Genomic DNA, 25863 nt, shown 5'->3' with positions numbered 1-25863 from the left:
ATTGGGGAAGGCCTCAGCCTCTATGCCATTTTGTTGGCCCTCCGTGGGAACTGGTTGTGAGACAGGATGCTGGACTAGATGGACCACTGGTCTGATCCAGCAGGGGTCTTCTGATGTTCTTATGAAGGCCTCGACCTCTATGCCCTGTTATTGGCCTTCCAGAGGAACTGGTTGGCCACTGTGTGAGACATGATGCTGGACTAGATGGACTATTGGTCTGATCCAGCAGGGCTCTTCTTATGTTCTTTATGTTCCTATGTAGCTGATGCTTTGAACATGCCTGCCCGCCCTCCCCCCCCCAAAGAAACTCTTGGCACCAAGGAAAAACAGCATGACACAGAAAGACCAGGCCAATCCCACTTCCTGACAGGCCTGCTTTCTGGGGGCAGGCGTTACATCCACAGGGGGCTGCCTTCAAGTTTATACCTCAGAGTGGTACTATCCTGGAAATGTTCTACCACTTATCTACACACACCCCTCACTACCATATATCACATTATGCTGCTCTGTCCTGACTCAGACCATTGATCCATCTAGCTTGGTATCATGTACTCTGACTGGCAGCAGCTCTCCAAGGGCAGTGGTCTTTCACCATCCACTACGTCCTGATCCTTTTCGCTAGAGACACCAGGGCCTGCACCCAAGATGACCTTCTGCATGCCAAGCAGACGCTCCACCTCTGAGCCACGGCCCCCCCCAACTGGTCCCTCTGACCTAGTCTGGTCTGGCAGCACTCCCCAGGCCCCAAGGAGAGAAAAGCAATCCCCTGCACTTTCTAGCCAAGATGCTTTCACTGGAAATGCCCAAGAATGAGCCCGAGATCTTCTGCATGCAAAACAGGGGTGCCATCTGGAGCCATGACCCCTTAGGCTTTGATTAGTTGTGTCTTCACAGGTCTCTATCATATCATCAAGAGGTCAGCAGGACTGGGGGAGGGGGCTTACTTTTTCCACAGAGATCATTTTCCCATGCAGCTCCGTTCTGTGGAGGTGGCTGATGCACTTGGTTGCTTCCTCGGATGAAGACATCGTGACAAAGCCGTAACAGCGAGCCCCAGGGCTGCGGGCATTGGTCACCACTTTCGCACCCACCACCTGTCAATGGAGGGAGACAGACATGAAGTTGGACAGCGGTGGCGGAGGAATGGCTACAAGAATCTCAGCTGCCAAGGGGAGCAAATCGACCAGTGGCGAAGTCAAGCTTCCTTCTTCTGCTGCCCCTTTCATCAAGTTTATAGGGATAAGTTTATCTCCCCCCTCTTAGATAGGCCAGCACCTGATGCAGATAGTGCTGATCTAGAGAGACTTCTGACAGAGGAAAATCAGCAAAACTCCAGACAAAGAGCTAAATTCTGCTTTCAGCTGGTAAAATTCCACAATAAAAACCCTCAATCACCTTTTGCATGACTTATAATGTTTAGTTTTAGACATCTTCATAGTTATTCTGATATAATGGACTGTTAAACTTTTTATTTTTTAACATTTTAATAGTTTTAAGGTTATATGTCTAAATATATATTTTTGGACTGAAAGCTAATCTGTTTCTATTTAACAAATATGTATTACAAGTGGGGGACCCGCGATACTCGCGGGAGGGACAGACAGTGCCGGCAGCGCAGCACAAGGGCCGCTGAGGCCGCCGCCAGCGTTCCAGAGCCCAGCAGGGAAACGCCCATCCAGCGTTTCCCTAATTAAAGGGGGCGGGGCCACATCAAGGGAATGGAGGGGCTGTCTCGGGAGCGGGGAGAAGGGAATAAAAGGCGGGGCGGAGAAGGGGCCGGGGAGGAAGGAACACGCTGGGACAACTGGGCGAAAGCAGAGAGAGAGGACGAGCAAGAGAAGGAGAGAGGAGAGGCGAGAGCCGTTGCAGCGTGCTGGCAGAGGGACCTGAGGGGTGAGCTGAACCCCGTCCCCTGCCTTTCTGAGGCCCCTCACTCCCCCCCTTTTAGACCCGACCACTTCTGAGGCCCCTCCCCCCCCCCCTTTTGGGACCAGCCCCCCCCCCCGACCCTCCGTCCACTCCCCCCCCCCCCCCGAGGGGCGACTCCGACGACAGCAAGACGGCCACCGGGGGCGCTACCCCGAAGACCAAGGGGCAGCGCAACAACTTCTGACAGAGGAAAATCAGCAAAACTCCAGACAAATAGCTAAATTCTGCTTGCAGCTGGTAAAATTCCACAATAAAAACCCTCAATCACCTTTTGCATGACTTATAGTTAGTTTAGTTTTAGACATTTTCATAGTTATTCTGATATAATGGACTATTAAACTTTTTATTTTTTTAACATTTTAATAGTTTTAAGGTTATATTTGGACTGAAAGCTAATCTGTTTGTATTTAACAAATATGTATTATTTTGACAAATGGTCTTTGACCGTAAATAAACATCATTCATGCAGCTTCCTTCAGCGACCAACGGTGCGGACTGCAGAGACTCAAGCATTTTGGGAAGCAAGGCGGGAGGCAAGAGTCGTTCCAGAAAGGTTCACACTTAGAGTGCGCAGGAGTGATAATCACCCACTCTCCAAACAAACCACCCCCGCGTCTCTCCATGAGCCACTGCACTGACATACTTCATTCCTAATTTTTTAAAAAGCAATTATAAATCAAACCACTAAACAGAAAGAAAGAAACATTGTAACAAAATACAACAACGCTGGGAAGTCGACAGATAAAGCCTCAATAAAAGGTTTCCAAATCTCTAAAAATATTTCCATGTGCAGTTATCATTTATATGTGACAGGTTCATATGTTGATAAGATTGTAAGGTTCTCACAATCCACTGAGTTATGAGAGGTGAGCATTTATCTATCTAGTGTTGTAATACTGGAAGTTTCAGCAACTTCAAGTGCATGGAGGGTCCATCTTCATTGACCATCAGTTAGTCTCCAGAAAATAGGCAAACAATTTAAAAGCATCCTCAAAGTTCAATGAATATTCTAATACAAAACTGATATGAATAATTACTTCCTCCCCAAAAGACCAAATAACTGAATGCAAAACATATGTTTAAGGGACACATCCTGTGAGTTACAATATAATCAGAAACTTTACTTAGTCCTTTACTAAAAAGGTGCTGATTTTCTTGCTCAGTAAGTCGCAGCTTGAAGTCCAAAGAAACTACAGGCGTAAGGGCTGCACAACGCAAAACCACCTGAACACGCTTCATGTCTGGAAGGCGATACCATCAGTACAGAACAGTACATCTCTATGCAGCCTTGAGCATGTTTGGTGAGTTTGGGTTAGTTTCTTGGATCTACCTCGCAGGACTGTTGCGAGGATAACATGGTAGAGGGGAAAACCATATAGAATACCTTGAATGCCTGTTGATGTAAAAGTTTATTAATATCCACCCTATTATAAGAATGATTTATAATTTCTTTAAGTACAAAGAAAAGTCTTCTGGAGCATGTTTCATGGAGGAGAAATGATTAGTTAAAGGGGCATCTGCCACTTGATGTTTAAGGCGTGATTATGTTCCCTTTTACATCAACAGGAGGCACGTTATATTTCTTTATTTAATACCCTGGAACCTAATGGTTTAAATCAATATAATGACTTATCATGTTTTCTGTGAATTACTGCATGTATACTCCTTTAATGTAAGGACAGAGCCTCAAAAACTTATTTCTAATTCTCAAGCATGACTTTTGGTAGAGGACTGTGTCCCTTTAATTAGCCACGCCTTTTGTGCTTTATAAAACTTTGCAAGGCTAAAGAGTGACTGAACGTGCTTTTCACTTTGGAGGAGGCTTGTAGCTCATAAAAAAATTTTTTTGCAGCGTTCATTGAAGAGAACTTTGGATTAAAACTTTGGGTAAGAACTTTTCACTTCTTTGAGACTCTTGTCTAATATGAGATTACTAGCATTGTAACCTATTCTGTTCTTGCTACCTTGTATGTTAGTATGTGGCAACCTTGTGCTGAAAATTATTGTTGAACTCCCTGAGGAAGATTCGGAAACAGAAGGACCTCTGTTGGAGGAAGACTCGAGCACATGTTATAAAGAGACTTTAAGGAGTCCTCCCCTTTGAAACTTTTATTTAACAGAGGAGGACTATTATTAAAGGTTGTACAATAGCTTTTGAAATTCTTGGAGACGATTTTTGATATTTTTGATTAAGATGATTTATTATATATGTAGAAATTATTGTAAAAATATTTTTCAAAAAAGATAAAATTATTTATGATATGTTATAGTCATCTGTGGAGCTGCGGTGGCTCAAGTGGTTAAGACGCTGAACTGCAGGCTGTGGAAGGTCAGTAGTTCAGCAGTTCAAGACCTGGGTGCCGCAAGACAGGGTGAGCTCCTGTCTCTAGTTCCAGCTCCTGCCAACCTAGCAGTTCGAAAGCAAGAAATTGCAAGTAGATAAATAGGTACCACTTCGGTGGGAAGGTAACAGCGTTCTGTGCGCCTTGGTGTTTAGTCATGCCGGCCACATGACCACGGAAACGTCTTCAGACAGCGCTGGCTCTTCGGCTTTGAAACGGAGATGAGCACCACAACCCTAGAGTCGGATTCGACTGGCTTTCGAGCAAGGGAACCTTTACCTTTACCTATAGTCATCTGTGCACGGTACTTGTTGTATGTTGGTTTTCCTACTTTCCAAGGAACTTGGGGCAGTGTCTCTCTTCCTCCTCTCCTAACAACCCTCCAAAGTACATTGGGACAAGAGCGCATGACCGGCTCCAGGTCACCCGCTGAGCTTCCACGGCAGAGTCGGGATTCAAACTTCAGTCTCCCAGATCCTAGCCTGACTCTCTTAACCACTACGCCACGCTGGCTGTCAAATAATGAAGCACGTACACAAGATGGACGAGGAGAAGGTCATGCTTCTCTGGAATGCCCTCTCCCCCTTAAGGCCTACCAGGTGTCTACCCTGCTTGCATTCAGGTGCCACGCAAAAACATTTGTTTGCCCTGACTTTGAACTGAACTGTTCTCTCACCTTTGTTTTCTACTGAAGTTATTTACTCTGAGTTTCACGTCCTGTATCCTGCCTGTTTTACTTTCCATTGTGACTTTCTCTTTTATGTTGTTTTATGCTGCTGTAAAAGGTAAAGGTTTCCCTTGCTCGAAAGCCAGTCGAATCTGACTCTAGGGTTGCAGTGCTCCTCTCCTTTTCCAAGCCATAGAGCCAGCGCTGTCCGAAGACATTTCTGCGGTCATGTGGCCAGCATGACTAAACGCCAAGGCGCATGGAACGCGGCTACCTTCCCACCGAAGCGGTACCTATTTATCTACTTGCAATTTCTTGCTTTCGAGCTGCTCGGTTGGCAGGAGCTGGAACCAGAGACAGGAGCTCACTCCGTCATGCGGCACTCGGGTCTCGAACTGCTGAACTACCAACCTTCCAGCCTGCAGTTCAGCGTCTTAACCACTTGAGCCAACGCAGCTGAGACACTGTCAATTTTGTCGACGGGTTTAGGACTGCACGCGAAAGCGTCTACCTGCCAATCCTTGCTACGCTTTGCTTTGCTCAGTTTGCCATACTTGCTGGGGGGAGGGACATTCCCGAGGGGACGGGAGTGACTGATGTGTGAGTGGGAATCTTTCGCTTGTAGAAGCTGTAACATTTCATGAAGATATACCTTCCTCTCTCCCAGAGGAATGTCCTTGAGACTTGAGACGTTCGGTGCCAGCTTGAGCTAGTAGATAACGGAACCATCTATCTCTCAATTAGGTTCGGATGGCAATGGCTAGGCGGGAAGTGTGACGTGTGATTGGGGAACGGGAAAAAGGGCTATGTTTGAATTACCTATACCTGGTCAGGTACGCACCAAAATCACCAGTTCTAACACAGTACTGTTCTGATCTGGATCCTGCATATATCTCAACAAACATACCACTGCCAAAGAGAGCGTTGTTGAGAGTAACCTGACCAGGAGTCTGACACTACCCAGAATAAATTCTTGTTGGTCTTACAGGTGCCACTGGACTCATAGACTTTGTGTTACTTTAATACTTTGAGAGGGTTTCTAGCCTGGGGGTCCTCAAACTTTTTGAGTCTGCGGGCACCTTTGGAATTCTGACACAGCGTGGGAGTTATGAAGTGGTCGTGTAAGTGCAGACCAACAGACTGCGTGACTTTAACCAACTGCTCCATTTATGTCTGAAATTCATACCTTTCCGTATTTGCTGAACAGGTTCTTCAGATCCGTAGCTCTGGTCGAAGAGGAAAGCCCGCTCACCCACAGATTTCTGCCAGAACTACTACTAGTACGGGCTGGGGAAGAGAAAGAGGTTCTGTATCAGAAAAGACAGCAACTTTGGAAGTTCTCTTTGGTAAGGGCCACACTCAGTTTCCATCAAGGAAGGGCTTTCACGCTGGTCTTGGAACAACGGCAGTTAGCAGTGGCAAAAACATTTTACAATGCAGCCACAGGCTGACATTTGAGGATGTACGCGCTAGGGAGATCATTTTCAGTCCTACGCTGTGCACTGAAGTGCTTCCAGCCGTGGTGCATATTGAAAAGCATTTGGAACAACTGACAAGTTTATTATAAAGAATATTCTGCTAAAATGTTCTGATACGGTAACAGGCCTGACCTCCACTGAAGGGTCAGAGTTCAGTGGCACAGAATGAGCTTTGCACCCTGAAGGTCCCAAGTCCAAATTCTGGCATCTCTGAAACTCTGGGATGAAAACTCTGACTTTGGAAGGACCACAAGGCCTCCCTGATCACAAGAGCTGAGTTCTTGAAGTTCAGAAAGAAAGGGGAAGAAAGATTAGCTAAAATTGGTATAACAGAACAAAAAGGGCTTCCTCGTGGCTTACCCTTCTCATCCTTCGAAGTGCCTTTAGCCTCTGGATCCACATTCGAACTAAAGACAAAAAACCTGAATGTTACTCAAATATGAAAAGAGGCCACATTAAAAAGGGCAAGCAAGGCCCTGTGGGCTTTGATCAGATACCTACCAGAAAAGAAAATGAACTGCAAAATAAGAATTACGCCTTTCAAAAGGCGGGGGAGAGCTTTCCTTAGAATTAAAAAAAAAAAATCAGCGAAGTCAAAGGTGACCAAATTGAGCTAACAGCTCACATTAAAGTATGTGACCTTAGACAACAGAGAATTAAAACAAGCGTTTAAGAAAAAGAAATCAAGCCATCTTCTACCAAAAAGCAAAACCCACACCAGAAAAGAAAAAAAGAAAAAAAAAGAAGTGTGCAGAAACAACTAAAGATTCTATTTAGAATAAAACTATACATTTTGTTATGGCCCTGGCCGGGGGTTGGTTGAGACATTCGCATTTTGCATTCATAAAACGACCAATGGGGAGGGGAGAGGAAAAAAGACAGCATCTGGTCTAAAACGCAGAAAAAACAAACCTCGTGTTCTGATCACCACCCTCTGGGGCAGAGGCCTCTCTAGTGGCAGAGGAGGAGTCTTCCTCACACTGAGCTTTCTCTTCCGTCTTCGCGGCCTCTTGGCTGGCCGCACTGGCCTCACTACTGGCTTCCAGACTCTGGGCTGCTGTTTTGCTACCCTCATCATCAACATCTCCTCCTCCTCCTCCACCACCACTCCTGCTCTCTACCGCTACAGAGTCCGAGTCCGGCTGGGCTTCCTCGCCTGTCTGCTCGCTCGGCTCCCCTGCCGCTACCACTAAGTGCTTTGCCTCCTCCTCCTCCTCCTCCTTCCCGCCCGCAGCCGGGGCGGAGGGGCTCTTCGTATCTAAAAGGTCTTCTTCCGACAGAGGGGCGGCGGTGGCAATCGCGTCTTCCTCTTCCTCCGCTGCCTTTTTGCCCGCCAACGGGCTTTTCGCTTCCTGTGCCTGCTCCGCTTCGGAAGTGTCTTCTTTAAAGGGCTCAGATTTACAAGTGTCACCCAAAATGTCGAGCATTTTCTCATTTTCTATGGATTTAACAGGAATAGAATGGCACAAGGTTTAATCACCAGGGAAACACAGCAAAGACAAGTGCGGAACGGGCATGGCTGCCAGTCTAATGCCACACAGAGATTGGAAAACCCTTGCGTACATCACATTCAAACGCCTAAGCTCACTGCAGTCTAACATACCTAGCAGAGCACTGTCTGAAAGAAAGAAGAAAATGGCTTAAAAACACCTTTTATGCACGATGTTCCCGGCTTGTTTTTATTTCACTGTCTTCATGTAGTCATCTCAACTTTGTCCTTCTTCTGCAGTCTAGCTTCAAAGTCCAGGATGTTTACATAGTCCTTTTGACAGTACAGCTTCCAGGTTTACTGAACTCCTTTCAGATGAATCAGTCCAAACATGAAAACCAGACCAGCTTCAGATGGAATGACAATACGTTTGCAGTTCAGAAAGCACAGTTTTTGCGATGAACCTGTCTTCTGTCTTCGACGTCCTGTTTTCATTCCCTACTCTCTGCTTTAGACTAAACTGTCCTTCTCTAGTCTAAGATTTACAGAATCAAGGTACTAGGTCATATCACAAGACCTGCTCTGTATGCAGAACTGCTCCTGTCAAGGGCAGCTCGTCCGCCAATTCCAAGGAAGCAAGCAAATTGCTCATTTCTCTCCAAAGATTTGCCTCATGCAAGAATGAGCATGCTATAGCAGATCTGCTGATATGACCAGATTTCCAATCTCTGTGGCTTTTGGGGGGTGCGTGTGCGAGAGAGCTGGATCGTGCACCATTTAGAATACACCATAGTTATTAATGGAATAAAACCAAATATTTTAAGCAACTAAAGGGATTTTGTGAGTGAAAAATATGCGGGGAGGTAAAAGGAAGGGGCCCAGCATGTTTCTAAGCAACAGTACCTGATTCCAGAGGAAATTCTTCCAGTTCCTATTAGTTTTAAAAAAAAGAAAAAGAAACAAGAAATATGTTACCCCATCTCATGCTGAGAGGTCAGGAGGAAATAAAAGCTGAAGAAATAATGCCCCCTAGGGAATGTGCAATTCAAAAAATTGGGACGGGCATGCTGTTCTCATTCTGGAAAGTCACATTGGGAAAATTTTCCACTTTAATAAATATTGGAACAGTACTCCTAATTTAGTGAAAACAGCATTCATACACTTTTTTAATTTACCAAAGGAAACTAAAATGATAATTTGGAAGTCCCCACCACCTGGACTCCCCCCACTCCCAGATTCAGTTAGCAGGAGCAGGGACGCACTCACTCGTCCAGGGTGCACTGGTCCTTTAAACTCAGTTTTTTAGCCTCCAGCTCACACATTTCTGTCTTTGCTCAGGAAGGAGGGCTGCAGAGCAGACTAATTTATGCAGCAGCCAAACCGCTCGCTCACAGCTTTAAGGCGAGGAGCTCGCAAAGTAGAATTTTTGCTCACAAGACTCCACAGCTTAGAGGGAGCATTGCTTCCAAGCACCATTATTTCCAATGGGCGGGAGACTGGGCCTCTTCCACCCACAGACAACAGTGGCCCCTTAAAATGTAAAGGGCCAGTGCACCACAGGGCATGCCCCCTCCTCCCTCGCTGCTCCTGCGGTCTCTCCAACACGATTCCCAATTCTGGTATTATCAGGAGTAGAATCATTGGAATCAGGGATCATCAGGAGGGTGTGGTGCAAAAATCGGCCATTGCTGATCTGCAAATACCAGGCATTTTATCAGGGCAGCAGTATGACTGCACACACCCCTAGTGAAATGTTTGACAATAATTCTAATATTTGGCTTGTAAAAAAACTCATGCTTCAACAGCCCTTTAATTCCTTCTAGCAGCCCAGCTGTAAGACAGATCAGGGTTAGTACTCCCATATCAAAGATGGGGGGAGGGCGTTGACAACAAGCGAGTAACAGCTTAGCGAACGCCACCCAATGGGACTGTGGCCAAGGAGAGGTATGCATGCTCTCCGTCATTACAGGACACCGATTCCCATATTTTAGGGGCTGCAATTAAAGAGACAGCGTTCTATTATGGTTACTTAAAAGCCAACATGAACCGTCTGCACACTTCACAACCCTGGAGGCACATTTTCTGTTTTCTGCTTCAAAATAACAAGGACAAACATAGTCAACCAAGGGCGCTTTCACACACACTACATAATGCACTTTCAATCCACTTTCAATGCACTTTGCAGCTTGATTTCACTGTGTGAAATGGCAAAATCCACTTGCAAATGGTTGCTGGAGTGGACCGAAACTGTGTTATTCAGGATGTGTGAAAGAGACTCTAGTCTTGTGAAGCCACTCTAGACTTCCTGCGCTCTCCTCTCAATTCACACAAATCTTCATCAACCATGCACTCTTTAAGAGCATGTAAGAACATAAGAGAAGCCAATGTTGGTTCAGGCCAATGGCCCATCTAGTCCAACACTCTGTCACACAGTGGCCAGAAATACCAGCTGCCATCAGGAGGTCCACCAGTGGGGCCAGGACACTAGAAGCCCTCCCACTGTTGCCCCCCCCCCCAAGCACCAAGAATACAGAGCATCACTTGCCCCAGCCTGAGAGTTCCTATCTATACCTTGTGGCTAATAGCCACTGATGGACTTCTGCTCCATATGCTTATCTAATTCCCTCTTGAAGCTGTCCATGCTAGTAGCTGCCGCCACCTCCTGTGGCAGTGCTATATCACCTCCCTTTGCACAGCAGAAGAGTCTTACTGCACTAAATACTTGTGCCCCTGTGGAGAGGAACTAATACTCTTGCACAGAAAATAGGCCAGCGAATGGCATTTCTAGGGGTGCCATGCTCCGCTGCCGAATACTTGTGCCCCTGTGGAGAGGAACTAAAACTCTTGCATAGAAAATAGGCCAGCAAATGGCATATCTAGACCACAAGGGTGCCATGCTCCGCTGCCAAGCTGCAGCTCCCTTCTGGGCCCGCACGCTGCTGCCAGTTTCACCCTTGCGTGGCAGAACTGAGGCAGCTGAGCTTGTGAAGTCTGCACTGGGCTCTGGAATCCTTTCCCCACTGCTGGTCTCTGCCACCACAGATGGATGTAGGGGGTGGTGTCTCCACTTCCCTTTTGCGTGGAAAGTTGCCTAGAACCGGCCCATGTAGGTTAGCTCCAGCTCACTCCACAGAAGATCAAAGCAAAGGACGTAACACCATCTTGCCACATTCAACACTTGGGGGCTTCTGTGTTTGCAGCTACAGTGAGGAGTGAATCGCAAACTGTGTTGATGCGGACTTATTTGTGGCATTTACGTACTCATAAACGTCATTACATCTTAGTAGTCAAAACCTGGCCGATCTGTTCCTCTGGCCTCAGGGAACATGGATGGGGACTATCCCAATTCAGACTGCAGCCTTTAAGCGCTGCCCACTTTCAGAGTCAAACACGCTGACACGGATAACTGACCAACTGGGCACAACTCGTGCTTCTTCGAGCGACTGGCCAATTGTTTCATCACTAGCCAGTTTCTATCCGTCTTCCCTTTCTCGCATGGGAGTTACTACCAGCCAGCTGTGTGTCGCTCCAAATACATGCAGAGATCCTACAGGCCCGCCACTGCCAGGAGTGGAAGCCAGCTATCCACCACATCAGGCCCCGGCTCACGTCTCCTGCCGAGTCCACTCTTGGCTACCGCATGGGCAGGAGTCATCTGGCCAACGCTGCCGCTGCTCTGAATGACGCACTACCCACCTATCGAGCAGGTTGCAAGTCAGGGTCTTCTTGCATCATAAACTTTCCAACAGTTGTTTCGGCAACTTTTCAGAATTACTGTAAGATCAGTCAGGAATTTTTAAACCGTTTTACCTTTGCACTGGTGCAATCAGAAGTTCCCAGCTCCATGGCGCTTCCAGCATCTTCACCTTCGACCTAAAAGAAGTACACGAGCAGCTGTAACAGACGACTGTCAAGGAAAGACAGGCCAGAATGAGGGATAAGATCCCCTGGGCCTTATGATGACCCCTTATTCTGAAAGAAGCTTGAATTAAACAAGCAGCGTGCTTAACAGACAGAATTTGTTTTTTGAAAAGCAAGAAATGAAGTGAAGGGTGGCAGGGGAGATGAAGAAAAGTGGCAAGGAACTTCGATGGCATTTCTCTAAGTCCCTAGCACATCTGCACAAAGAAGAAGAATCCTCTTGACACATTTGGGGAAGGAGACGCTGTTTCGCTTGCCCCCAGTGCACTGCTAACTCAAGAGAGCAGAGTCTCAATAGACCATGCCCATAACGAATTTTAAACAGGACACATTCTCTCCAGACTGCTATAAGGTGCAATCCTTTGTCTATTTACTCAGAAACAAATCCTACTCACAGGTAAGCATGCATAGGGCTGCAGCTCTGGACAGTCAATTCTTCACCATCTGCTCCCTCTCCCCACTGGCAGGCACGGAGTTCTGCCCTCACTAGCTCAATTCACTTATCACACCAAACCACCACACCCCTCTGGAACTAACACCGAACCGTGTTTTGCACTAAGCAGAAGATTAGGCTTCCAAATGTACAAGTCACAACTCACAGTTCCTCGCCGGTATACATTTTCTGTTGCTCACAACACCCATGCAGGGACTGCTTTGGAAGTATAACAGCGGATGTCGGTTCACATAACACAGTTAACACAAACCACAGCGGGAAAGCAAAATTCTAGCTCTTTGTGGCTGATCACAAATCTGTGATTTATTGATTGGAACCGTAGAACTGGACTCATTAACTGCCACAACAGTACCATTACTGTACTGTTACTCAAGTGGCATTCTGGGTATAACCTTTCGTGGTCTGAAGAAGTGTGCATGCACAGGAAAGCTTATACCCAGAATTTAACTCTGTTGGTCTTAAAGGTGCCACTGGACTCAAACTTTGTTCTACTGCTTCAGATCAACATGGCTACCCACCGGAATCTATCAAGCGGTATGTTATCCAATCCATACAAGTGTAGTATGTTTTAGAGTCCCACCACCACCCCATCCTCAAGTACCCTGTGAGACAGCCCACTACTCTTCACACTTACTGCATTGGGGTAGGGATAAAAGCAAAGCTTGATACAGGCGACTCTTCACACTTACTGCATTGGGGTAGGGTAGGGGGTGGGGATAAAAGCAAAGCTTGATACAGGCTGCTCAGGAAATTCACAACTGGGGTGAAATAAGAACAGAGTCAAGACGGACACCAGCCCTCCTTCAGGGGTCATTCTGCTCTCCAGGTTATCAGAACTTCCCCACTCCGTGGACCCCATCAGACAGGCAATAACCCAGGGGTGAGCAGTCAGCCCTCATCCACCAGCACAGGCAGGGGCTTTAATGGCTTACTTTTGGCAGGAGGGGGCTGCAATAATTGGTGCAATGGACGCAGTGCAAGCCCCATTTGAGTGGACCAGAACACTGTTATTGAGTGCCCCATCATGGGACATGCCCCCATTTGAGTGGACCAGAACACTGTTATCATGGGACATGTGTGGCTGGATGAACCAAAACATGAGGCTTATGCCACACAGGCTGGTTCTTCTCAAGTGTAACAGGGCATCCAGATCTAGGATAGCGCTGGGTATTTCCCATAATCAGTCCAATCCCACACCACAGCTTTGCATTCTTTTTAGCCTGGCTGTTTTTCCCACAGCTGCAGAACTTCCAAAATGGAGAGTGACCCCCCTCCAGGGGTGAAGTCTCAAGCGTTTACAAGTCCTGCCTCCACTGGTGGATGAAAGGGCCTGCCTGCCACAAGACTCCTGCTCAGAGAAGAAGGAGCTTATCCCTTCAGAGCTTAGCACACCGCAGAGCAGTCTGGGGTATGCACGAGAAAGCACACTTCTCATCAAAAAGCCTCCAATAAGCTTCCAAGGAACTTTAGAGTTCCCCACGGCACAGCGTAAAAACCAAAGGTGCAAATGACAGCCTGGCACGATGAACGTATCTTGCCACAACAGCCAGCCTAGTCAACTTGTGTAACAAGCAACTTCACAAACAGCACATGCCTGCTCAGGCTGGGCTGCAGGTTTAGGATGAAAAATTTCCAAGAAGTGATATTTTTAGGGCACACTCAAATTTGTTAATGTGGTTTTCAAAACACAGTTCTAAAAGCAATAACTTTGCATTCATTGCACTTGCCTTCCCTCCCGAGATCTCAGGCAGGTTGAAACGATTCACAAACTGGAATTAAAATACTGAGGCGGGAGTGGGGACAGAATGGGACCACCCCTAAATGTTTCGCTGGGAAATCGGGTTTTGAAATCCACTAACTATTGATCACACTGACTTACGCCCCTGTAAACCATCTTGAGTCTCAGTGAGAAATGCAAACTAAAGATCATAAACGCAAGCGATTACCCCTGCATAATATACAACGGTTAAGTCAACTCTCTCCTCATATTTGGGGGCATCCTGAACCCAAGGAAGTCAGACAGGGAACAAGGCTATCGTTTGCCTGGAAACAAAACACCCTGGGGCTCGACCAAGTAAAAAATGTAACTGCAGTCCCCTTGAACATGAACACACACAAAAAGGTGAATGAGCAGAAATGCATGTGGTAAAAAAAAAAAAAAGAGCATTCAACTATTTAAAAAAACCAGATTTCTGAATTATTGCTACTACAGACAATGTTTATGATTCATGCATTTAACTTTTTCAGGTTTTAGTCAAAAATGGTATGATTATGGTCATTTTTTCAAAAGGGGGGGGACTCTGTGTTTATTTTTAGACATCCCCCCCCTTTTTATAGTCTATTTTGAGAAAAATTAAAGAGGTTACTGCGATGATTGATCTGATTCTGCACATTGGAGTAGAGATGCATACCACAGCTACTGGTATTTCTCTCGGGTCTTCTTTAATGCCCGGCGACTGTGGAGGTGCCTCCATGTCACCTGCAGGGCATCCTGCAAGCTGCTGTGGATGTTCTTTCCTTCCTGCCCCAGCATTTCCTTTACTGTCAGAGAGAGAGTCGAGCCCACTATCGGCACTGCCAGCTGCTCGGCACTCTACTGCACTGCTGTTATCTATTTCAGCTTCATCTAACACACTAATTTCCATCATGTCAACATCCTGCAAGTTATCCGAACTTGCTTCAATATCCTCCTGCAAAAAGGAAAAAAAGAGCATGTGTGACAGTAGTCAGGACGCAGGACGCAGAACTGTTACTTTGCAGCTTCAGTACTGGGCCAGCTGTACCTGTCCATCTCCAAAATCTTCTTCGAGACCATTGTCTTCGACACCTTCTTCCTCCGGCCTACGTCCTAAAAGAGATCGCTGTCGTTAGAATTCAAAGCAGGGCACGCGTGCATAAAACTACTCTTCATGGCCTATGCACATTGAAAACACGGACAGTATGAGAGTTCAGCTGAGTTCAGTGAGAAAGGCAGGCTAAATATCGTAAACACAAATAGTTACAGCGACATAATATACAACGGTTAAGTCGGATCTCGCATAATTCCTAATATTTGGGGGCATCCCGTTCCCAAAGAGGTCAGAAAGGGAACAAACAGAAGACGTGGAAATGTTTTAAAAAACACTCTGCTGACCACCTTCTTCATTCAATACATTTACGTTCCTCCTTTCTGTCATTAGTTTTCAAGTTTATTACGGTCATAGACCAGTATTCTCCTTTCTGTCATTGGATTCAAGGTGTTGTTGTCGCACAGTCGAGTCTAACTCTTCATGACCCCATGGACCAGATCACACCAGGCCCTCCTGTCTTCCGCTGTCCTCTGAAGCTTGCTCAATTTCATGTTCGTTGCATCGATGACACTGTCTAACCATCTCATCCTTTGCCGTCCCCGTCTTCTTTGACCTTCAGTCTTTCCCAGCATCAGGGTCTTCTTCTCCAGTGAGTGGCCACAGTATTTGAGCTTCAACTTCAGGATCTGGCCTTCCAGGGAACAGTCAGGTACTGTATTCAAGGTATGGTGGTGGAAAGTGTTGTCACCACCGACTTATAGAGATGCCTCATGGGGTTTACAAGGCAAGAGATGTCCAGGTGGCCTGCCTCTGTGTCATGACCCTGGACTGCCTTGGTGGTCTCCTACGCAAGTGCTAACCAGGGCCAACCCTGCTTAGCTTCCAAGATCGGACTAGCCTAGCCACCCAGGCCAAGGTAACTGCATTCAAGGCAGTTTACTTCTTTTCTTTTTTTTTAAACACTTTTTTATTGAAGTATTAAAAATGCATACAACTGTTAAAGTAAGATAAAACCACTTCAATTTTAACAAAAATTAGCTAGTACTAATAACAACATAATCTATACATCAATCATCAAGAACAAATATATATTCAACATTTAACTAATCTCAATATTGTACTGGATATAATTATATTTCAGAGGAGAAATTTTTTTAGCAATAAATCAGGTAAATATTAAGCTTTGGCAGACCTTTTAACACTACTTTTCATTATGTAGATTATTGACCTATTATAGTTTAAACTTATCTGTAATAGGATATATCCTCATGTCCCTGTTAAGAAAAATTCTACCTTTCAATTTCCTTCAGAGCCAATCAATATATTTCTTCCAAGAGGGTGGTATGTATTGTTCTGCTTCTAAGAAGGTAAGAATAGGAAACCACTTTGCACTAAACCTCAAATCGGGCTGGTTGGTTTTTGCAGCATTACATTTTCCAGTAATACTTTCCATTATGTATTGGTCCCAAAGTTTTTGGAACCATTCCTGGATAGTGGTTGAGTTTGGATTCTTCCATTTTGATGCTATTGCAGTTCTCGCCGCATAAAGCATTGTTTTAATATACTTTTATAATGATGCTGATCTATATTTAACATGGCACAGAACACAGGAGAACGGGCCAGGAAGAAAGGGTGGGAAAGTAAATTCAGATACTTAAATAACGTGCAGAACTGTTCCGTAATGACCAGACAAAATGGCTGCAGCAGCAGATTCGGGGCGTGGGGTCAGAGTTCGCCCCAAACTGGCCAAGAGAGGCAAGCTCACTGTCTCATCTCTGTCTGATGCAGCCATGTGAAAAAGCCGCTCCTCCTATTTCCCCAGCCATATTCAACTTGCGTGTCAAAGAAAAGGCTAGCCTCACCAGCATCTAGTGTTATGCCTACATCTCCAATTGATTAGCTGGCGCAGTCTGTAACCTCAAGTGCCACAGCCTGGACAATCTCACCTGCTGCTTGTGAAAATTGAGTCTGAGGGACTGTCACTGACATGGCAAAGTGGACAGAGAGACTGAGAAGCAGTTCTGGGTTAAAACGCACACAGTGCAGTTGTGGCTTTACAGACAAATCAGCCTACCTACGGAGGCCTTCAGAAAGCGTTCACTGCTTCCACTTCTGGGGTGAGTACACAGTCTAGCTGGCACAGCTCAGTTCAACTGTTCACTACTGAACAAAACAAGCAAAATACAGCAGCATGTGGACAGAGGTGGAGTTCTCTGCATTCCCTTGCATACCTTTGCTATTTCTTTTGGGAGTCTTCTTAAGGGTTGTTTCAGACACCACTGGAATTTCATCAGGATCTCCTCCTTCTTCCTCAATTGCCTACAAGACAGACCAAAATCAACTGCTTATTGATAGAGGCCCACTGTGTTTCGTGCAGAAGAGCCTAAAGAAAAAGTAAACCCCAAACAACACCGAGAGCAAGTTTGTGAAACACACTGTCTCTTATTGTTCCAAGGTAGGCCACTCCACCCCTTTCACAAACCACCTCCAAGGCTTGCCGCCTGTGTGGACAAATAGCTGATGCACCACGTGGTTTCTGGAGATCTGAAGGCACGGGTGGGCAGGAGAGCCTGATCTGTGCTTGGAACCATGTACCAAATCGAGAAAAAAAAGCTATCTTCTCTATCAAGAGCAGAAAAATCTGTGCAAACCATCGGTTCTGTAAAAGGCCAGAAAGATTACGTTTTAAAGCTTTAAATCACGTTAATGATTCTGATTAGAAACTGATTAGAAAACAGACTTGAACTGGTAGGATTTCAAAGATGTATCATTAAGTGACATGACAGGACTTTAGGCGGCCAATTTTATCCAATTATCACAAAGCTTGCCACATGCAATGACACATAAGCACACTCCACAGTATTCCACAGTTTTACTCACTCTCAGATTTACTGAGAGCAACATTAAGGGCTATTTATTACTCAGAAGGCAGGCTACAATCTACCTTACTTCTCCGAACAGTACATACAAAGAGGCACCAACGTAGATCTGAAATTGATGCACAAATCTATGCCCCGTGGGCTCCCGGGGCCGAATAAAGAATACACAGTTGGAGTCCAGGGAGAGTATAAATATATGATTATTGCAATAATTAGGAAAATACAGGACTGGAGCCCTTGGCACCCAGTAACACCAAGCTGTATTCTGCCCCAGCCAGGAAGGGCAGTAGATCTTATACCCCAAATGACATCATGACAGTTTACACAGAAAGAAATCCCTAATTGGTGTCCAATAGGTATCATCATCAGAGCATCATTTGACCCGGCACCTTTCTACTGGCATATTCCTTCGTTGATCATAAGTGTCAGTAATTACGTCTGCTTATCTGGTCCCGGAACAGTGGAGAACATCAACGAACAAAGAGGCCTTCTTTTGGCATCATTCCTGACCTATTTGCTTCAACCTAAAAATTGGGACTTCCCTGATAAGAAGCATACAACTTAGCTCTTGGCAGACTTCCCGGTGCCAGATTCTCTGCTCTGTAAAGAAAGATATTGTTTTGGGAACATTCAGGGTCTTTCCATCTCATAACTTTGCTGTAGGATGTCCTTCAGCTGGGAAGCTTATAATTTCAAAGTGTACATTCCATTCTAATATTTTGTGAATCTAAAAAAGGACCTCTAACCAATAAATTGCCTGCCTCTGAATAGAAACCCTGGTATTTTTTGGTGGTATCCCATCCAACTACTAACCACTGTCGATCTTGCCTGAGATTGGGTTAGCCTGGGCTCCTACAGTAAAGTAAATATTACATATATTCTAGTCTCAAATTTTCTACATTTTTCCAGAACAGTAAAAAACAAAAAGCCAGTCTTTCCCACCTCTAACCAATAAATATAATACTGTAATTGATTCTATTCTAAATCTCCTCTTACTAGGCTAAATGCTAATAAGGCACAGTGGCAGCTGGCATTCTACATGTCAAGAGAAATATCAGATATTACATTCATATAGCAACAGCACATATTCTTGTTGCTCTTAGATGGTTAGACAAGAAACCCCCAACACTTACACAATGGTATAATCATATATGGGAATGTTTTATAATGCAAAAAAAAAATATCGAAATTCATCACCAGAAAATTGCAATTAAAACATGGTCACAGTATGGTACCCTGTTATAAGTTTTATGCTTGAAAAAGAAATTATTCCAAATAACCCACTGTATTAAAAAAATGATTTATTTTTGAGCTATATTTTTGCATTTACGGTAAGTTTGGTTAATTGTATAGTTAGAACTGAGATCTTAATAAGATTGTAATATGTGTATGTCACAAAGCTACAATATTTATGAGATGTTGTCGAACAGTACATACAAAGAGGCACCAACGTGGATCTGAAATAGATGCACAAATCTATGCCCCGTGGGCTCCTGGGGCCGAATAAAGAACACACAGTTGGAGTCCAGGGAGAGTATAGATATATGAAAGAAATCACATTCATAAATCACATTCACTAGTCCCTTGTCCTACAAAATCCATGTCCTCAACAGGCAATCCTGAAAGTAGATTCTTTTTATTTCCTGACTGCATTATAGGCCTTAGACCTACCTAGACAGGACGGCAAACAAAACAGACAGGGTGCAAAGGGACAGGCAGCTAGGTGGCTCATATATCAGCCTAGGGGCAAAGCCCACAGCCTCTAAAAAAAACAGATTCAGGTGGGCAGCCATGTTGATCAGAAGCACAGAACAAAGTTTGAGTCCATGCACACGAATGTATACCCACAATTAAACTTAGTTGGACTTAAAGGTGCCACTGGACTCAAACTTTGTTTAACCTCTCAAAAGCAAAGCCCAAAGGGGAGAAGGCACATGGGGGTGATGTGGCATCACAGTGTGGAACCAGTCATGCCTCCCTCAGAGGGTCAGGTCTGACCTAGGAGATGGGGCTGTGGCTATTAGGGAAATAAGAACAAACAGCAAGAGGAGAAAGGCAGAAAGAAACAGAAGTGAAGAATTAAGGAGACAGAGAGAGAGATGATGATGATGATGAAGAAGATGATGAAGAAGGAGGAGGAGGAGGAGGAGGAGGAGGAGGAGGAGGAGGAGGAGGAGGAGGAGGAGGAGGAGGAGGAGGAGGAGGAGGAGGAGGAGGAGGAGGAGGAGGAGGAGGAGGAGGAGGAGGAGGAGGAGGAGGAGGAGGAGGAGGAGGAGGAGGAGGAGGAGGAGGAGGAGGAGGAGGAGGAGGAGGAAGAGCTCAGTGAGAAAGAGCAAGCCAGAGAAAGACTCCCAGAAGGACAGCTTCCCGGATGCCTCAATGGATATGTCAAGTTACAGTGGGTCTGACCACACAACTGGCCAGTGAGGAAAGAGACAGTGCTGTGCAAAGCAATAAAGCCCCATCCCCCGGAAAGTGAAGCCTACAACTTCATTTAGAGGGACTCTGACCACACAGGGTTTGAGGCATTTCTCCCCATGCCCAATAAGGAGCAGTAAGCGTATGAGGAAGGACAGTGCAGAGAGTATATTACTAAAGAGCTATAATCTAAGGGGCATCTAACACAAAATCACTCTTGCAGGATTATATGAACAGTGTCTCTATCTAAAGAGCCTGAATTGAGCAGTGACCAGCAAGATGCTCCCAGGAAGCTCAAAAGCAGAACCAGGCCCACAGGTACAGTAGGGCATTTTGGGGCCTGGCCCCAGGGCTTCCTGCCAATGCCCCCCAACTTCCTTTCAGCCCAGGCCCCACCCCAACTCTCTGGCAGGATGCGATGGCTGCCACGGACTCCCCCTGCGCTGCCACTTCTCCTTGCCCTCTCCCTGCACCACACCTCTCTCTGGGGTCAGCTGAAGCATGTGAGTTACCTTTAACTGATTTAGCCAGTGCCCCCCCCCCAAGAATTAAAATGCCCCCTGACTTAGAAATTCCTGGCTACAAGCGTGAGCAGAACACAAAAGCCATAGCTTGGGCTGGTTGCTTGTGCCACCCCCCCCAATCCAAAAAGTAGACTGCCACTGAACACAGAGGATCCATGTAGCCACCATAACTAATAGCTGCTATCAATGCAGTGAATAGCCAATTCGTTGTGAAGAGTAGAGTACGATATGGGAGACGCGAGTTCAAATCCCCACTTTGCCATCAAATTCAATTGGTGACTTTGCACCAACCTCTCATTAGCATAATAGGTCACACCCAACAGCAGAAACACATTAGCATATTAGGCGACACCACCCATGCCTTCCCTTGGCTTGTCTGGGCACCCCGCGGCCAGGGAAGGCACGGAGAGGCATTTAATCCTTCCAGGGACCCCCTGGCCTGCTGGCCTCGGAGTCGCGGGGGGGGGGGTGTCACCCTCCAGGCCTTCCCTCTGTAGCCTCCCACACAGAGGTTTTGGCTGTAGTGGGTGTGGCCAACTCTGAAGCCAGCCGGAACTCCGTTCCTGTGCGTTCCTGCCCAAAAATAGCCCTGGCTGGAATGATTTTCCCTCCTCTTTGGAAACCGAGGAGCATAATTAATTCAGAGGACAGCGGAAGACAGGAAGGCCTGGCATGATCTGGTCCATGGGGTCCTGAAGAGTCAGACTCAACAGTGCGACTGAACAACGACAACAAATTAATCTGTTATCCAGTCATTGGTCATTATCCAGCCTTTGGTCTCCCCCCCCCCCTTTCTAGTTCCTATTCTTTTTAGTATGCTATGCAATTTAACTTAATTTAGGGTGTGGTGGTGGCTGCAGTTAGTTATAACTACAATGCAAAAAGACATCTCTCATAGGGTTACCATATTTTGAACCGCAAAAAAGAGGCCATGTGTCCCACCACTTCAAACAAGCGATCACGATTACCTGTCTCCTTCTATATACCCCTCCTCTTTAAGCTGTGATCATGGCTACTCACTAGGAACATTCCTAACCTTCCAACCCAAAAAGAGGCCATTTTCATCCGTTTTTTAAAAAGAGCCCAAAATAGGACCACACACAAAAAAGAACACAAGCACTGTAAAAAAGAGGACATCGGGTAACCCTAATCTCTCTTATATATATATTATTACATAAACGTGCAATTAATTAACGGCGCAGTGCCAGAGGCCACGCACCCCCAAAAAACTACCGCAAACCACGTGGCCACGGCCACGTGACCCGCGAGACCGTCCAGGAGTCACGTGCTCAATGGAACCCTGAGGCGCCATTTACTTACCGCAGGGTAGCGGGCCTCGCACAACGCACATGCGCAGAGCCGGTTTAACCCTCCTCCCCTTATTCTAGGGGATTTTTGCTCCCTTCTCCCCTCAGTGAAGCTTTTACCTTCCGAAGCCGCTCGAGAAGGACGCTCTTATTCCCACCGGTGTCCAGGCCCCGGTGCTTCAGTTCGGCTCTCAGATCGATCACTCGCAGGTCGCTGAGGCGCCGCACCGTCGTCGTCCCCACAGCGGCGCCACCCCCGGGGCTTTCTGCAGCGCCATCGCCGCTGAGGGGTATTGTCGCCTCTGCGACGAGTCCGACCTCGTTCTCCGACGCCATTGACGAGTCTCGTTTTTGGCTTACTTTTTCTTTTCTTTTTTTTAACCAGAAAGACTGATTGAAGCGGCGCGCAAAATGGCGGCCAGTGTTTCTGTGCGCATGCGAGAAATTGACCAGCGCGTCGGAAATGCTCTTGCGCACGCGCAGACTCAGCCGCGAGTTAGGCGCCTAGAAAACGCCGCTGGCAAGCGATGTGGTCATACGCTAATAGGGGAGAGCGGCGCATGCGTCTGGAGAGAGGGTCCGTCTTACGTAAGAGCCCGGATGCGTCCAAAGAACAGAACGGATATTCAAGCGTTGGGAATTATTTATCCCTAAGCAATAAATGCCCTTTTTTGAAAGTTAATAAAGATAAAGGGCCTTATTAGGAAACTGCGAGAACATGCATTCGTTCAAGCAAGTCTTTCTACTTATTTCACACAACTCCTTTCGTTTCCCTAGCCCTACACACAGAAAGGTAGTGCGCGTGCGCTGCATTTTTTGGTCATTCCCATGGAGGCCAATCCTAAAAGTCAATCCTAAAAGAAATCAACCCTGACTGTTCTCTGGAAGGCCAGATAGTGAAACTGAAGCTCAAATACTTTGGCCACCAAATGAGAAGGGGCACTCCCTGGAGAAGACCCTGATGCTGGGAAAGATTGAAGGTCAAAGAAGACAGGGACGGCAAAGGATAAGATGGTTAGACAGTGTCATAGATGCAACCATGAAATTCAGCCAACTTCAGAGGATGGCGGAAGACAGGAAGGCCTGGTGTGATCTGGTCCATGCAACCATGAAATTCAGCCAATTTCAGAGGATGGTGGAAGACAGGAAGGCCTGGCGTGATCTGGTCCATGGGGTCGCAAAGAGTCGCACTTGACTGTGCGACTGAACAACAACAAAAATGGAGGCCATTGAGGAAGAGTACATGAAGTAACACTTCCAGTTGCCGTGTAAACGCCTAATGGAGAAACTGTAGAAGAGAGGAGGGCCTGGTGTGATACAGGCCCATGGGATGGCAAAGAGGCAAACTCGATTGTGTGACTGACCAAAAACACAAAAGATGGAGCCGCTCTATCCCTCTGCAATGAGAGGACTTCCATCTGAAGACAAGTGGCTGCGATCCACGAAAGCTTCTGAAATAAGCTTTATTGGGCCTTTAAGCATTACTAGACTCCTGTTTCTTACCGTTATATCGTTGCCAGAATGCCCACATTTAACTAAGACCATGCAGAATTCTTTTCAGGCTAGGTATTTAAAAAAAAAAAATTGGACCTCCTCTAAATGTGGAGAACGAAGGAGTTCAAGAGGGCATTTTTATAAAGGGAATTGGGTATACTTGTTAACATTTTGCAATTAAAGATTTTATACGTATCAAATAAAATAAGATTTCAGTGAACCAGAATTGCTGAAGAGGGCTTTTTATAAAAGCAATAGGATTCTATTTTTAATGTGTGGAAATTAGATTTCCATTTTGTATTTACTGGATATATACTTTTTATTTCCATGTTCTCTAATTCTGAAATCCAGTTTTATTGCACTGTCATATAATACTAGTATTTAATTTTGTTTTCTAATTTTGTAGTCTTAAAATCAAAATAAATTTATTTTAATGCCTTCTGTACTTAAATTTTATTTAATGCCTTCTATGTAGTCGTTTTGAGTCTCAATCATAAAAAGCATATTTATTTATTTATTATCAAATTTGTACCCCACCCTCCCCACAAAGCAGGCTCAGGGTGGCTTCCGGGTAACATAAATACAGAATAAAACATGCATAATTAAAACACAACAATTAAATTTATAGAAATCTGTAAATAAATGTATATGCCTTTTTGCTGAGACTCAAGGCAGATCACAACATACAGAATACTGTACTCAGACAGCACAAAGATCCAATAAACAATGACACATGACTAGGATCTCAAAAATTAAGAAAGGTGTCAGACTCAATATACCATAAACAGAGAAAGTGGAATTACAAAAGTAGAAAACAATGCAGAAAGAGCAGGATAATACATATGATGAGCATTGGAATAGACTACAGTTCGGTTCCTTTTTTTTAAAAGGTCCCTCATGATAATTTATTAAAACATTTCCGTACTAGCCTTCGTCATGGTTCAGGGCACCTTGCAATAATCTTATGTTAGGGTTATAATATTTTGAAAAGCAAAAGGATGACATATTTCCCTACTAATCTGGTGGGTAGCTGTGTTGCCCTGACGCAACAGTTCAAAGTTTGGGTGTACATTTTCGTATGCATGCTAAGTTCTTCAGATACATTGAAACAGACTTCCTCAAGCCTTACGTAGGGGTAGAAAGAGGGTGGAGGGTTAGAAACCCTATACCTATATGTAAGGCTTGAGGAAGTCTGTTTCTAACCCCCCCGCAATATGTAAGGCTTGAGGAAGTCTGTTTCAAGATACCTGAAGAACTGTGCTTGTACACGAAAACTTATAAGAACATAAGAGAAGCCAATGTTGGATCAGGCCAATGGCCCATCTAGTCCAACACTCTGTCACACAGTGGCCAAAAATACCAGGTGCCATCAGGAGGTCCAGCAGTGGGACTTACACCCAGGATTTAACTTCCTTGGTCTTAAAGGTGCCCCCTGGCTCAGGCGATCTTCCAGGCTAGGAAAGGAGAGCCCCGCCCCTCCGCGCAGGCGCGCACGGCCCCGTGCCTTCGCGCGTGCGCAGGGCTTCTCCGCCTGTGTCTCTCGACGGCCGGTGCCTTCCCGCCATTTTGTCTGAGGGAGCGGTGGGCGAGACGGGACAGTGGGCTCTTCCTCGGCCGCCGCCCTTGCTGCGAACGGGGGCAAGAAAGATCCGAGCCGCCAGTCGCGATGGCGGCACCCGAGTCCGAGTGCCCCGGGTCGGGCGCTGAAGACGCGTCGCCGCAGGTCCTCCCTCCCCCTTCGAGCGCCGCCCCGGTGGGCCGGCGCCTGAGCGACCTGCGGGTGATCGACCTGAGGGCCGAGCTGAAGCGCCGCAACCTGGACACCGGCGGCAACAAGAGCGTCCTCCTAGAGCGCCTCCGCAGAGTCAGTGACGGGGGAAGGGAAAGGAGGGGGGGCGGCGGCGCCATGATGGCGGCGGGGCGGGAAGATGGGGGGGGCGGGGGGCCCCGGCCCCGCTCTCGGCCCTGCTGACCTTTCCCCGCCGGCCCCCCTCGCCCTCCGTAGCCGCCAGCGAAACACCCGGGGATGGCGGCCCGGACAAAGCCGCCCGAGGGCCTTCCTGCCTCTTGACTGCGGCGCTTGCGGGCATTGGTAGACGGGCATCCGCCGGAATCACAGCTCATCTCCAGACCAGGCCCCCTCCCCCAAGTGGGGGAGTCTCGTGAGCAAAAATGAGCTACCGGCATGAAAGCTGTGAGCGAGCGATTCGGCTGCGGGATAAAGCCGGTTGT

The 25863-nt window shown here is 46.4% G+C and overlaps 2 protein-coding genes across 5 annotated transcripts in view; one reads left to right on the top strand and one right to left on the bottom strand.

Annotated features, from left to right (window-relative positions):
• LOC107112726 (scaffold attachment factor B2-like) overlaps positions 1-22577 on the bottom strand; it is a 51747-nt gene extending 29170 nt beyond the window's left edge. For 2 of the 3 annotated variants that reach the window (XM_015413914.1, XM_015413915.1), the window contains exons 1-10: positions 22258-22577; positions 17241-17328; positions 15004-15068; positions 14632-14910; positions 11656-11718; positions 8749-8776; positions 7329-7854; positions 6777-6823; positions 6125-6225; positions 945-1094 (exon numbers count right to left, since the gene is read on the bottom strand). In XM_015413914.1, the coding sequence (XP_015269400.1) occupies positions 945-1094; positions 6125-6225; positions 6777-6823; positions 7329-7854; positions 8749-8776; positions 11656-11718; positions 14632-14910; positions 15004-15068; positions 17241-17328; positions 22258-22473 (1563 nt within the window). In that variant the 5' untranslated portion in view covers positions 22474-22577. The remainder of the gene's footprint in view (positions 1-944; positions 1095-6124; positions 6226-6776; positions 6824-7328; positions 7855-8748; positions 8777-11655; positions 11719-14631; positions 14911-15003; positions 15069-17240; positions 17329-22257) is intronic. The other variant, XM_015413916.1, reaches the window with a different exon arrangement.
• Positions 22578-25170: 2593 nt separating this feature from the next.
• Positions 25171-25863, top strand: part of LOC107112725 (scaffold attachment factor B1-like) — a 37687-nt gene continuing 36994 nt past the window's right edge. For both annotated transcript variants that reach the window (XM_015413913.1, XM_015413912.1), the window contains exon 1: positions 25171-25495. In XM_015413913.1, coding sequence (XP_015269399.1) covers positions 25298-25495 — 198 coding nt within the window. In that variant the 5' untranslated portion in view covers positions 25171-25297. The remainder of the gene's footprint in view (positions 25496-25863) is intronic.

Source organism: Gekko japonicus, unplaced genomic scaffold (assembly GCF_001447785.1).
Source record: "Gekko japonicus isolate JY-2015 unplaced genomic scaffold, Gekko_japonicus_V1.1 scaffold1681, whole genome shotgun sequence".
Classification (NCBI taxonomy): Eukaryota; Metazoa; Chordata; class Lepidosauria; order Squamata; family Gekkonidae; genus Gekko; species Gekko japonicus.
The sequence above is the reverse complement of the archived record's forward strand: the minus strand, read 5'-3'. Positions and strand labels throughout refer to the sequence as shown.